The 13055-nt window shown below is 35.7% G+C and overlaps 2 protein-coding genes across 2 annotated transcripts; one reads left to right on the top strand and one right to left on the bottom strand.

Moving 5' to 3' along the window:
• Positions 1–897: 897 nt before the first annotated feature.
• Positions 898–2192, top strand: LOC115439975 (leukocyte receptor cluster member 1 homolog). The gene is made up of 2 exons (XM_030164079.2): positions 898–1202; positions 1284–2192. Exons 1-2 carry the CDS (start codon positions 1180–1182, stop codon positions 2125–2127), a joined length of 867 nt encoding a protein of 288 aa, XP_030019939.1. The 5' UTR covers positions 898–1179; the 3' UTR covers positions 2128–2192.
• A 3289-nt stretch (positions 2193–5481) lies between these two features.
• LOC115439972 (WASH complex subunit 5) lies at positions 5482–12858 on the bottom strand. Its single transcript, XM_030164076.2, has 11 exons — positions 12504–12858; positions 12279–12381; positions 11426–11617; positions 10904–11115; positions 9170–10587; positions 8137–8408; positions 7682–7809; positions 7208–7603; positions 6818–7047; positions 6182–6314; positions 5482–5868 (listed from the first exon to the last, which is right to left on the bottom strand). The coding sequence occupies exons 1-11, from the start codon at positions 12623–12625 to the stop codon at positions 5727–5729; spliced, it is 3348 nt and encodes a 1115-aa protein (XP_030019936.1). The 5' UTR covers positions 12626–12858; the 3' UTR covers positions 5482–5726.
• Between the last annotated feature and the right edge of the window lie 197 nt (positions 12859–13055).

Genomic DNA, 13055 nt, shown 5'->3' with positions numbered 1-13055 from the left:
TATTGAATCGCATTCTAAAAAACCGCCTCTCATGCATTTTGTAGACAATGTGTTCTTTATGTTTATGCAAATATTAAAGTCAGAGAGAGTCATTATTGTCGAGAAAAAAACAAAACTTGTAATAAAATCCGCGGCAATTGTGCCCCTGGCGGCGTAATTTAATTTTAGCATGTAAAATTACACGCCACTCTGGTCTGGCAAGTGGACACGGCACATTAAGAAACTAATTTTTACGCGCACGGTGCATCCCTAAAAAATGTCTCAACTCTCAATATCTATCTTATGTCTCTTTGAGCAGATTGATGATTGTTTATTTATTTATTATTTATTTCACTGGTTATCTCATTGAAAACACTATTATGACGAGGCTGTATGGGCTAGAACCCTTTGCCTTCCCTATAATAAAGGGAAAATCAAATAAAAAAAAATGTCACTGGTTTGTTCCTGTTGGTCAAAGAGAATTATAATATATATGCTGCTGGTAATTCTGTTGGTAATTCTAGTTTATTGGTCTCTGTTGGTAATCAAGAGTTGGGTAGGACATGACATGAAAAAGAGTTTGTAAGAGTAGCCTCTTTATAGCATTGAGCCGGTACAACGTCCTACTTCAAATGAGGCGAGGCGTAGTGAGGCTCGGCGTTTCAATGCGTATCTTACAGTATTTTGTAATGTTAACCCTCAAAATATTTCCCTCTCGCTCGCGACTTGAAACGCAGTAATGTAATGTCCATTGTAAAAAAACGTCCTATTGTAATTTGTAGCATGCGGTTCTCTACCTCACTGTCCTCGTCCTACAGTTTATCAGAGACGGAGAATAAGTAACGCGACTGCCGCGACATAAAATTTGAAGTAGTACAATATATAATTTTAAGCCACTCTTACATTTTGACGTCATGTCCCGGACAAATGTACCGCCTCTTGTATGTCCTACTCAACATTAGTAATCATTAGTTCCCGAGACCAATAAACTAGAGTTGTTTTTTGTCATTGGCTAATGGTTATTTCTATAAGAATAACAACAAATTGGAATTGGATGATAATAAAAATATTTTTCATAATTATATCAAGCGTAGCTTCTCTAAGTAATCTGTGATTATATCTGCATCTTGTCGATGTGTTATTTTATTACTTTGAACGGTGCCTAGTTAAAGGGATTTATTTATAAATAAGCTTACAAATATGAATATTTTACCGAAGAAAAGGTGAGTGCTAAGCAATACATATCATGTTGTTCATAATATATTGACATTACACGAAATTAATATTTTTTTATAATGTTTTAGATGGCATGTGAGGACTAAAGAAAATATAGCTAGAGTAAGGCGGGATGAAGCAGAAGCTGCGGAAAACGAGAGACAAGAAAAGTTAAGAGTTGAAAATGCTGATCGTGAAGCAAGATTGAATTTCTTAAAACAAAAAAGCAAACAAAATCTCCTTGAACATGGAGTTATCGCAGAGATTCGAGAAACCCATGAACATATTGAAGTACCTGGAGAACATATTAACTTATTTGCAGATATTGATGGCGCTATTAAAACAAAAAATAAAGAACACGAAATTGAAGCAAGGTTGAAAAAAGAAGAGTATGAAAAACAAATTGGTTATTTAACTTATCTAGGACAGGATACAAATGAAGCTCTTGGGAAAAAAAATTGGTATGAGGTAGCCCCAGGCCACTCAAGACTTGAACATGGTAATAGAATAAAGGAGACCTACAACAAATTAGTGCTTAAAGATGAAGAAGGTAAACCAAAACCTAGAGAACTAGACATTAAAAATGGAGAATTAGGGTGGAAATCAAAGCAAAGAGATGATCCAATATATAAATTTAAAAAATATTTGAACAAAGAAAAACCAAAAAATAATTCAAGTATTTCTGAGGGTGATAAACAAAAGAACAATTGTATTAGCTCAAAAAAAGAAAAAGAGGATAAAAAAGACAAACTACAAAAGCTAAGAGAAGCTCGCCTTAAACGAGAACAACAGGAAAAATACAGAACGGAATTATTCTTAAAAAAATTACACAATCCTATTAATGCTGATACCAAAATACAAAAGGAAACTGAAGTTAAGCAAAAATACAATTCTCAATTTAATCCTGATCTTGCTCGACAAAATTTCAGATAAATGCCTCCAATATCAAATACCTCAAAGTAGTATACAGTGAATAAATATAACTGAGTAAAACTGTCTTTTTAGATTTTTGATGCCTAATATTAAAAAACGAGGTTTTAAAAACTAAAAAGATCTATTTTATATTTATACACTATGGTATTCAGTATCATTCCATCTATAACCCACAAGCAACCCGCCCTGGCTTCCTGGCAGTGGTACCATATATGCCTACACTTTTTTCTGTGGTGGTGTTCAGCGCGCTTCATTGCTCGACTTATACCTATATATATTTATATAGTTAGCAGCAACAGTGTATTGCCAGACATTGCCATACACATAGATTTTCTCAGTTGAATCCCTCTTTACACTGGTGAAAATAGTATGAATACAGGTTTGTTAGTTTTCGAGTTTATCGCGTTAAGTCAAGATGCGGCCAGGAACTTTGATTTTATAATATGTAAGGATAGGTATTTTATAAAGTTTAGTAATCTATTATTAAAATATGTAAATGCCAACATTCTATTTTATGTCTGAATATTACTGTATAGTACTAGTCAGTAAAATAGAGCTCATGCATTTACCCCTCAAGAGGAAGTAGATTGTAGTATGCTTCTTTATAATTTGTAATGTAAGGTCACACTCATGGCTTTTTTTCCATACAAATCTGACATGTTTAGGTCATTGGGGTATGTGGCTAACTATGGTGTGTAGTGAAAAAAAATCAGTTACACGTATTTTCCGCGCTTTACGATATGCAAGAAGACATTTCTTCATAGATATACCTTTATCTCACTTGGAGTGAGTTCAGGGCAAAACAATATTTTTCCAGCATGTTGTAAAAACAATTTGACTTAGTTTTTAAGACTGGACGTTGCCCGAACTATATAAGAGCCCTTTAGATTTTTGATGCCTAATATTAAAAATCTTGGTGACCTATGCCTCCAGCGGCATCTATGTACATAAGGCTCTCTTAATAAAACAATGACCTATTCCAAAATTTTAATTTGTGGGAATCGCCAAGAAACTAATTTTGTTTGCGACCTTTTTTTTGACTTGCTATAAAATTTAAATTGTTAAAAATAATAAACACGAAAACTTAAGCATTTAAAAAAGACGGAAAAATAAAAAAGGTCGCTAACAGAAATGAACGAATATAAACTCCACGAACCCACGTAGCACCTGCACACACATCAGCCCTTACGTGAGCCAATCTGACATGATAATGATTCACCCAAGACAATGGGCTTAGCGGCACGGTGCGGCGCGGCGGTTCTGACTTCACGTACATGCGAACCAACGAGATAGCTATCAGCACTGACCTGTGTCGGGCATCTGTCCTGTGTTGGGACACGGAGTACTGGGCTACATATGTCTCACCCGTTCGCATAAGTTAAACAACTGTTCGGGTTGCCGCTTGAGCTGCGACTCGTACCCTGTTTCAAACTACTTCTTAATTTTTTTGTACTTGGCGCTCTCAGTCGCACAAAGCTGTCGTAAGTGATATGTAAAACAAAGTTCGATGACATCCAAAACTTTGTAAATATTTTGCGTTGCATTACTACTGCTTATTTGCGTTGATTGAATGTAAAGTATTGGGCCCTCACGTATTAAATTGGCGTTTTGCCGTACTGACCTCTTTGATCTGAATTAATTCGTTTATTTGAGTTACCTACGAAAATAGTCATTTATTTATTTTTCCCTGTTTAGTTTTTTCTTTGGCGTCTTCAAATCGCCATATATACGAGTATGAGTTCCACCATGGTACTAGTGCTGCAGGTAAACAGATCGAAGGACCAACGATGTGTATGTGTGTAGAAAGTGTATGATGCTGGTTTCGCAAAAGAAAACACGGTACGTTGGAAACAAAACCCAACGTTTTCGTTCTGGAAATTAGGTCACTACTGCTTCAGAACAATGCTGGACCACACACTGCAAACAAGAGGCGGCCGCTAAACTAGAGGACCTCTTTTTTGGTTTCGCGGAGAAAGTCCCTTATTACTACCGCCCAGCCTTCGTGGGGGGTGACTGAGCGGTTATGCTGGGGTAGCCGTGCCTTACGGCCCGGCGTTCAGCCGCCCGGATTTGATGACGACCTTCGGGCGACCGCCGGGCCGAGTCCCTAACCCTATATACAACTTAACCTATGCACGGCCTACCAGCTAAAACTCCGCGGTGGCCTCTTCGGCGCATTAGGGACGGCTGCGGGCTTCCTCTGACGTTGAAGTGTCTAGTCTGCGACCGCAGCCGCCCCTGCGCGGTGCCGCCTTGCGGCCCGTCTCCTATGGGTGGGTTGCTCAGAAGCCCCAGCTCACCGAAGGTCGCCCTCTGCGTCTACGGCAGCATGATGCCAACTACACAATGCCGTCCATCCCGGGGGTCACCACAATGTGCTAAGCATGCACAACCTTCACCAGCGGCCGACAGCCCCCTGCTGCCCGCCGGCGACCCCCCCCCCCCCATGGCCCCTATTAGTCGCCTTTTACGACAGGCAGGGGATACCGTGGTCTGCCCTGTGGAATGGGGGCGTTTGGAGAATTCCACCACGGTATCCCCTGCCTGTCGTAAAAGGCGACTAATAGGGGCCACGAAGGGGGTCGTCGGCGGGCAGCTGGGGGCTGCCCGTCCTAGTGCGCGCGCACTTTTCAGTGCGTGCAGTGCGTTCATCGCACACTCTCGGTTGATCTCCCGGGATGGACGGCAGCGTGTTGTTGGCCTCACGTTGCCGTAGACGCCGAGGGCGTCCTTCGGTGCGCGGGCTTTTGAGCCCCCATAGGAGACGGGCTGCAGGCGGCACCGCGCAGGGGCGGTTGCGGTCGCAGACTAGACATTTCAACGTCAGAGGAAGCCCGCAGCCGTCCCTAATGCGCCGAAGAGGGCCACCGCGGAGTTTTAGTTGGTATGCCGTGCGTTGTACATAGGTTAGGGACTCGGCCCGGCGGTCGCCCGAAGGTCTACATCAATCCCGGGCGGCGCAACGTCGGGTCGTAAGGCACGGTGACCCCAACATAACCGCTCAGTCGCCCCCCACGAAGGCTGGGCGGTAGTCATAAGGCACTTTCTCCGCGAAACCAAAAAAAAAAAAAAAAAAAAAAAGGGGATACCGTGGTGGAATTCTCCAAACGCCCCCAGTCCACAGGGCGGAAACTAGAGGACCTGCAATTGGAATGTCTGCAACACCCACTACAATCCCCGGACCTTGCTCCTGCAGATTACGATTTTTTCCGTAATTTAGATAACTTATTACAAGGAAAAAATTTGCCCCCGATGTGATCGTCCAAACCGCCGTTAAAGAATTTATTAATACTAGTCCCCATGGTTTTTTTAGTAAAGGAATCAATGAACTGCCTATGAAATCAAAAAACTGCATTAATGGCAATGGTACTTTTATTAATTAATTATATTTTACAAAAAAAATCTACATTGTATTCCTTCCATACAGACCACCAATTTTATATGTAAGGACCTAATATAGATACAAAAAGAGAGAAATTATAAAGTTAATATTTCGGGAGATCTAGGTATTTATAATTTTTGTAATAACAAAATATAATTTAAACATTGATTACATAAAAAAGTACTTTACTTACTACAAAAAGTATAATATAAGAAAACTATTTTTGTAATGTATGAGTCAACAAAACTAAAGGAAGTTTGTTTTCAAGTTTCTCAAAAGGATAGGCAAAGGCTTCACAAAACAATTCTAGGTTTCTTACAAGATAGACACCCTCGCTAGAAAGATCTGATGATTTTGACCTGAAAAAAATAAACAATTAATTTCTACTTAATTTCAATAGTTATCTAAATGTTAAAAAAAATATCTACAGCATCAGTGGGGCGCTAAACCAGAATAGTTCTGATAACTCGCAAAAACCCAAAGTAACATGATTGCTTGCTTCTGGTTTTCGTATGATATTTGAGGTAGATTTTTTGCGGTCCTGAGACCTTGCCCCTATTCCCTTTAACGTTCAGAAAACACTCAGGAAATTTTTGTAGATGGAAGCAGCTTTTAAAAACGTCCCTGCACATTTAGACACTATGCAATACATCTATAATGCATTGTACATACCTGGCGTATATACATAATAAATCAATGAATAAATCGAGGTTTTCTGTTTTTGTTTGACAAAGTATCGTGTGTATTCCTACAAGTAATGGATATCCATCAATATTTTCTCCTGACCGCTTAGATATGAGGTCCCCTGAAAATCGAAAATACTCAATAAGACGGAGTAAAATAGCTACGCAATAATTTTTTCCGTCTGTCAAATTAAACCCGACTACGAAAAAAAAGAACTGTAAAGCATGAAATAAAATAAAATCCAAATCATAAGTATAGTTCATTGTTTAGATTATAAGTACTCGCATACTGATCAAATTACAATTAAGCAAAAGTAGTTTTTAAAGTCATCATTTTACGTTGCAAGTTGAAATCCTGCATCACAATTTGAAAGACTAAGTACAAAAAATGTATCGATTCGTGGCCCTATATATTATAATTTCATCATTTGCAGGTGTATGTGGATAACGTAATAGCAACAGTTACAGGTCCATTTTATATCCAAAAAAAAATAATTCTGAACTGCCTTATCTCAAAATTTACTTAAATTTGCAACATAACAAAATGTGTTATAATATACTGAAAAATAGGAGCGATATCGAAAATTTACTACGGAATAAAATACGATACTGCAAAAAAAAATACCTGTTGTAAAACACAACTGTAGCCTGGGCAGTTGTGACATTAGGAGGACTGCTAGAATGCGTGCAATATCGACATTTAATAGTTCTTGTACATTTTTTTCATACTTCTTTCCAAATGGGTCAGAGATTCCACATCTCACAAGATTATCTTCTAAATATTTTAACAGATTCGATGATACTTTTGGTTTTAAGTCAGCCGCTGAAGTTGCCTTTATTTCATTAATAATTGATCTGAAAATAATAATAAAATAAGTATTATAATTAGTTATGATGCATAATAATATGAAGATGGCCGATACAAATGTCAATGTAATAAATATATTATCTAGATTTTTTTCTCGTTTTTTCGTTACCTACTCAGGGTATTAAGTACCTACTTATATCAACTTACTCATTCAAAGTCCGCAGAGACGCTTCTAGATGAGCGGAATCAAATTTACAGCTCGTGTTCAGTTGATAAGCAATATGTTTCCGGATTAATTGTAGTGATCCGATAAGCACCAGCACATCTGTTAATTGTTGGAACATTTTATACCATTTTGTAGAAGTCTGTTCAATGTCTTTGATATCAAATGAACATCCGGCAAGTTTATGTTGATAACTTCTAAATATTTCTTGAATGTTTTGTATTTGATTTTTTATCATAAATGCATATAACGTATCCAAGCCGTGAAGGCCGACAACACCCACTGCTTCATTCAGTTTAGCAAAAGTTTTTGTATTAATGACTTCAGTTTGTGTCTTCGAATCAAACCAAGCAGCACATACACTAATGTAAATGCAGACTCTGTAAGCATATAAAATATATTGATTCAATCATGTGGTAATAACGTGAAGTATAATTAGGTAGTCTAAATTAGCTCACCTTGCCTCAGTTAACTGAGCTATCTGTCTTGCAAGACTTCCCATGAAGCCTGCCGACGGACTATACAAAATTACTCCTTTGCGGTAACTTATTTCCTTTGCAACACTTTTATTTACAATTGCCGATACCTAATAAATAATTACATTTAGTTTAAAATATTGAAAAAGGAAATAATTGTCGTAAATTACTAGCAGATAAATGGATGGATACGGGCTGCCGGCATGGTCGGCGCTCAATTTAGGAGATTAACATTCTATACAGAAGTGGCGCAGGAGTCATATAACCCGATTTCTACTGCCTTCCCTTTTGTAATTAATGTAAAATCTTATTATCATTAGTACGATTTCTAGACATTTATGAATATTATTAGTACCTTTAATGTGTGTCGGGTTCCCTTTTGGAAAATTTCAACCTTCGCCACTGCTCTACAGTATGGCGATAGTTTATATTATTACCTGTTTCTGCCAAATCCGCAATCCATGAATATTAATATAATCCTGGATATATTCTAAGGACCGTTTATAACCATCCATGCTATCGGCCAACTTTTGTAATCGAGTAAGTAAATTGTTTGCTGTAGGTGGCAATTTCTTGCCCTGGGGTTCAATAAATTCGATAAATTTGTTACTGATGTGTCTGTCCAATTCCTTTAACAAACCGTCTTCCAAGAGCTCTGCGGGATCGACTCTGATCACGCCAACTAGTGTAGACCTCATATCCAATATACCTAACAAAAATAATTTTAATAAGTAGGCAACTGGTGAAAATCAAAAACAACTGCAATGGTAAACAACCTTTTAGGAAAGTATTTACGGAAGCTTGTGAAACATTATAGCTAATGCGCATGTCACCCAAATCAAAGTTCATTTTTTTCAAATTAGAACAGAATCAATAAATCAAATCGCTGCTTGGTGACCGAATTTGTAGCTTCGGTAATTAGCCAAATACGGTTCCCTTAAGGTTATAGCTTAAGGTCCATTTTTCATACATTTTGTTTCACCTTTAATGTGGGTAACTAAACAAGTATTGACAAGTAAAGAATTTAAATTCAAAACGACGAAATTTTAAAGGCCGAAATATCCATGCATATTAATTATTTTTACGTTTTTCTTTCAACTGCGAGAACTAATCACTAATTAGACGTGAATTTAAATTCTTTACTTGTCAATACTTGTTTAGTTACCCAGATTAAAGGTGAAACAAAATGTATGAAAAATGGACCTTAAGCTATAACCTTAACAAGTAAATGTGTAAATATTAATAATATAAGTCTACAAGCTCTGTGTTGAGGCACAATTCATGAGTACTTATTATTCCTACATGACGGGCCGAAAATATATGGACCTTCCTCTGGTACTATAAATGTTTATGGGCGGCCGGGATCACTTATCATTATTTTAGATTTAACCCATCTAATAGTCTGCTTCCACTTCTATTAAAAATAGCAAGAGACATTAGGATACTTCAGATCAAACAGTAAAGTTGTACCTGTTGTAAAAGTTGATGCTGTGTGTGTTAATTTTGCTACTTCCATCCTGTGTTCTAATTGTGCATATTCTTTCAATCGCTCCTTTTCCAGTCTTGTTGGCACCTCTTTGATGGTCCAAGTTTGGATATCAATAATTTTTTCTACAATACTAAATACCATTTCAGGAATGATCTGGAGCACTTTTTGTATGTATTTTATTAATTCGTTACTGTAATATTGAGATACGGAAACTAAATCGTCACTGTGGGATTGATTTATTCTTAGCAGTGGAATTTCCATCGCGCTAGCCAATTTAAGGAACAACGCTCGAAGTCTACTTGTAACTGCAGGATTATCTTTAATGCTGTCTTGCATATATTGTGTATATGAATCTATAATGCACCATGCATAGCTCACGTCTGCTATGGTTTCTAAATTAACTAAAGAATCTTCTTTCAGAGAAGCTGCTTTCAAAAGATTTTTTAATGCCTGTTTACCGTCTGTAAGGAATTGTATAATTGTCGAAGTACTCTTTATACCATGAAATTCCTCTACTTCATCTAGAGCCTGTATCAGCTGTGTAACTTTTTTAATTGATTTAGCTGTGACAGGCTCGCCTAAGGAGCTAACTTGTTTGGCGATGTTATCAAACCATAGTTTAAGTTGATCATTTTGCGGTATTTTCGTCAGCGGTTTTACGCCAGAAAATAATTCAGACAGGCTGCTTATCGCCTCAACTGCCAGTGCTTTATTTGTATTCCAAGTTTCATCTTTATTGGCCAATAACTTGTTTAAAATTTCTCTAACTTTCAATTCCAATTCAGCAGTGCTTATTAGTAATTCAAGAATTTTTAGTGGATCATAACTGGTTTCTTTAATAAACATATCTTTAAGCTGTTTACTTTTCTTATTGTTGTCAAAGAATATAACATCACTGCTGTGTAACAGTAGCCACCTTACAATTAAATTAGAGTTGAGTAGTAAATTTAATAATTTGTTTATATTATCTAACACGAAATCGTCAGTTAATGTGCCTTCCTTTAATAGCTGATGGGTTTTGGTTGTCAATATTTGTACTGAAGAACTTCGTTTCGCAAAACATTCTTTCAGCACTTTGCTATTACAAGTATTACTTAAGGCTGCCTTGGCTGCTTTGAAATTTTCCCAGTAATCAATAATATTAATTGTAACACCCATGTAAATTGGCACAACCCAATTACTTGGAAAGAACTTGTCAACTATTTCTCGCATTTTTGAAGAGTCTGTTTGAAGATAATGTGGCGTAAAAAACAAGCAGACAACAAGCATGCTGGCCTGGGTGGCTAATGCCAAAGAATGGTGTTCAGGTATAGTGTAAACTGTAAGTTGATTGTATATATCTTCAGATCTTAGTTTTCCAACAACTTTTTCCACAAATTCCGGTTGAATGGGAACTCGGCTAGAAATAGAATAATGTGTATAGCAGGACTGCTATATTATATACTATTTTAAAAACACCAAAAAGACAGGCAATATGGATAAAGCATGTTTTTCATCAACTTAGTGTTTACAAATATCAAAATAACAAAAAAAAATAACAATTAATGTGAAGGTATCATAAAGCCTAAGATAAATACTCTACAAGGAGAAATTATCCAAAAATTTGTGTTTAATTTTTTGGAATCAGAAATGTATAATACTCATTCAAGTTTATCAATAGAACAATCTTGGTTAAATGTTACTTTCATCCAATACATTGTTTGTGGTATTAATACCTGAAATATTCTAAGGGGTAGTCTGGTGGCCTTTTGTTATTCTGTTGGTCATATCCCGTATCTCTCAATAATTTACAAACATCATCAATGTTAGACTGAGACTGGCTGGTGCTGTAGCGATAAAATGCAACCAAGAGCCTCTCCCTCACTGGTCCAGGAATGAATAAATCACATAGTAACAACATGGCACCATATAGGTACAAGGACTCGCACTAAAAATAAATTCAATTAATAAATATTGAATAGAAATATCTGTTTAAAAATTAAATTGATAATGCATATCTATTTGCAAAGCTTAATTTTATTACAGATACAATATATATTTTATGTAGGTGCTAAAATCCTTGCTGGCTATCTTTTATTATGAACAAGATGTAGATGTAGATTTTTTTTAATAGCTAGTTTGGTAGTTACCTGGTGCATAATATATTATGTAAGCACATAAGCATGTAAGAATATTATTTTCCATAAATAAAAATACATGAGTTACATTCATTAGTTATCAAAAGTGTAAGAGCATACCAAAAGTTGTTTTCCTTCAATGTCTTTCATGACAGTTTCTATGTTCTGTTGGATGAAAGCCTCATCTTTTAATTGATCAATGAATGTATTTAAGTCAATTATATATTGGTAAATGTTTTCAAATAATAAGTAGAATCTAGTTATCAATTCCAGATATTTTTCTTTTAAATCATCATCTAAGTCTTGTAGTTTCTGAAAATATATCAAAAGGTTCTATCATAGACAAAAATATTATTTAAAAATACTCATAGTTTTAAATATATATTAAATCTTCTTAGCAATTAATTTCTTACTTATATTAAAATGAATCTGAAAGCTCTTGCTAGTTAAGCAACACAAAGATAAATCTTTTTTCCCAAAAATCTTTACTGATTTAATAATAAATTTATCATAAATTAGTAGAAGGTTATTATAGCAAATGTAATTTTAGCAACAAATTATAACATGGCCAAGGAAATGGCCTATGTATTTAGTTTTTTTTTGCAAAAACAAAGTTAAATGAGATACAATTAAAACAAAGGTGACTGTATCACATTTCTATTTATTACTTTGAATGACGTAACATGCTTGCCGTTCGCCTGATGGTAAGCAATATGAGTCCATAATCAGCAGAAACACCATCCAACACCTTGAAAGACAAAGTATTGTTTGGTATTCCACTGCGCTCGCCGTCTTGAGACATGAGATGTTAAATCTTATTATGTACATTAGTTACACTGAATACAATGTCCTTCATACCGGAACACATCAGTGACTACATACTGCTGCTTGGCGGCAGAAATAGACATAGCGGTGGTACCTACCCAGGCAGACTCTCACAAATGAGAGACCTACCACCAGTAAAATGACTTACGGGATTCATATTAATTTTGGATTCTTGACTATCCGAAATTTTATAGTAACTAAAATCCATTATTATATCTTGATACTTTTGCTGCAGTTCTTTGGTGTCTAATCTGAAACAGATTTTATTCAATTCTTGATTAGTCTACACACTCAACTTTTTCATTCAGAATTGTTAGTGATCTGTAGACTGTGGTTTTAAGACTTTATAAAACAAATTTAGAATTCAACTTACAAATAAATTATAGGCTTGTGATCCTTGAGTCTCAGAATCTCTGCAACAATAGCATTTCCATGGGAAACTAACTTTAATAAATTTTGAGCACATAAATTATCTTCAGCCATAAAAGCTTTCATTTTGAGATCTATATTAGTTTGTACCCAAATTAAACAACGAATAAATAGAAAAACATATTATTATGTTCGAAAGTTGTAGTTATTTATTTTTTTCGAACTGACATTGACAGTTGACATTTGACTTTTTTGTTAATTTATTCCAAAGAGATTTTTTTTTTGGTTTGATTTAAATATTCCAAAGAGAATTAGATTTATTCATATATACTTATGGATACATGTCCTTCAGGCATTGTTCACACTTCACATTTTGTCAGTACTCAGTAGTGCCAACTCTTTTTTATTGTACCCGCACATAATGATTGTAAGAAGTGAAAATACGTATTGGTTCTTTTTTTTAAATAACTGAATACCCTTAATATTATGTACCTATTTAACTACAATTTTTAACTATTTTTCATACCAAAATATATGCTTGAAAAGTAAGAACAAG

Source organism: Manduca sexta, chromosome 15 (genome assembly GCF_014839805.1).
Source record: "Manduca sexta isolate Smith_Timp_Sample1 chromosome 15, JHU_Msex_v1.0, whole genome shotgun sequence".
In the NCBI taxonomy this organism is placed as follows: Eukaryota; Metazoa; Arthropoda; class Insecta; order Lepidoptera; family Sphingidae; genus Manduca; species Manduca sexta.
The sequence above is the reverse complement of the archived record's forward strand: the minus strand, read 5'-3'. Positions and strand labels throughout refer to the sequence as shown.

Bases quoted from the DNA above. Each gene is read 5' to 3' on its own strand.
- LOC115439972 (XM_030164076.2), bottom strand. From the start codon at position 12,625: ATGAAAGCTTTTATGGCTGAAGATAATTTATGTGCTCAAAATTTATTA. The intron at 8,409-9,169 runs GTACAACTTTAC...TATTTTTGTTAG, and splicing joins AGCATCAACTTTTACAACAG to GTATATTGGATATGAGGTCT. The intron at 5,869-6,181 runs GTATGTACAATG...TATTTTTTTCAG, and splicing joins TTATTATGTATATACGCCAG to GTCAAAATCATCAGATCTTT.
- LOC115439975 (XM_030164079.2), top strand. From the start codon at position 1,180: ATGAATATTTTACCGAAGAAAAG. The intron at 1,203-1,283 runs GTGAGTGCTAAG...ATAATGTTTTAG, and splicing joins AATATTTTACCGAAGAAAAG to ATGGCATGTGAGGACTAAAG.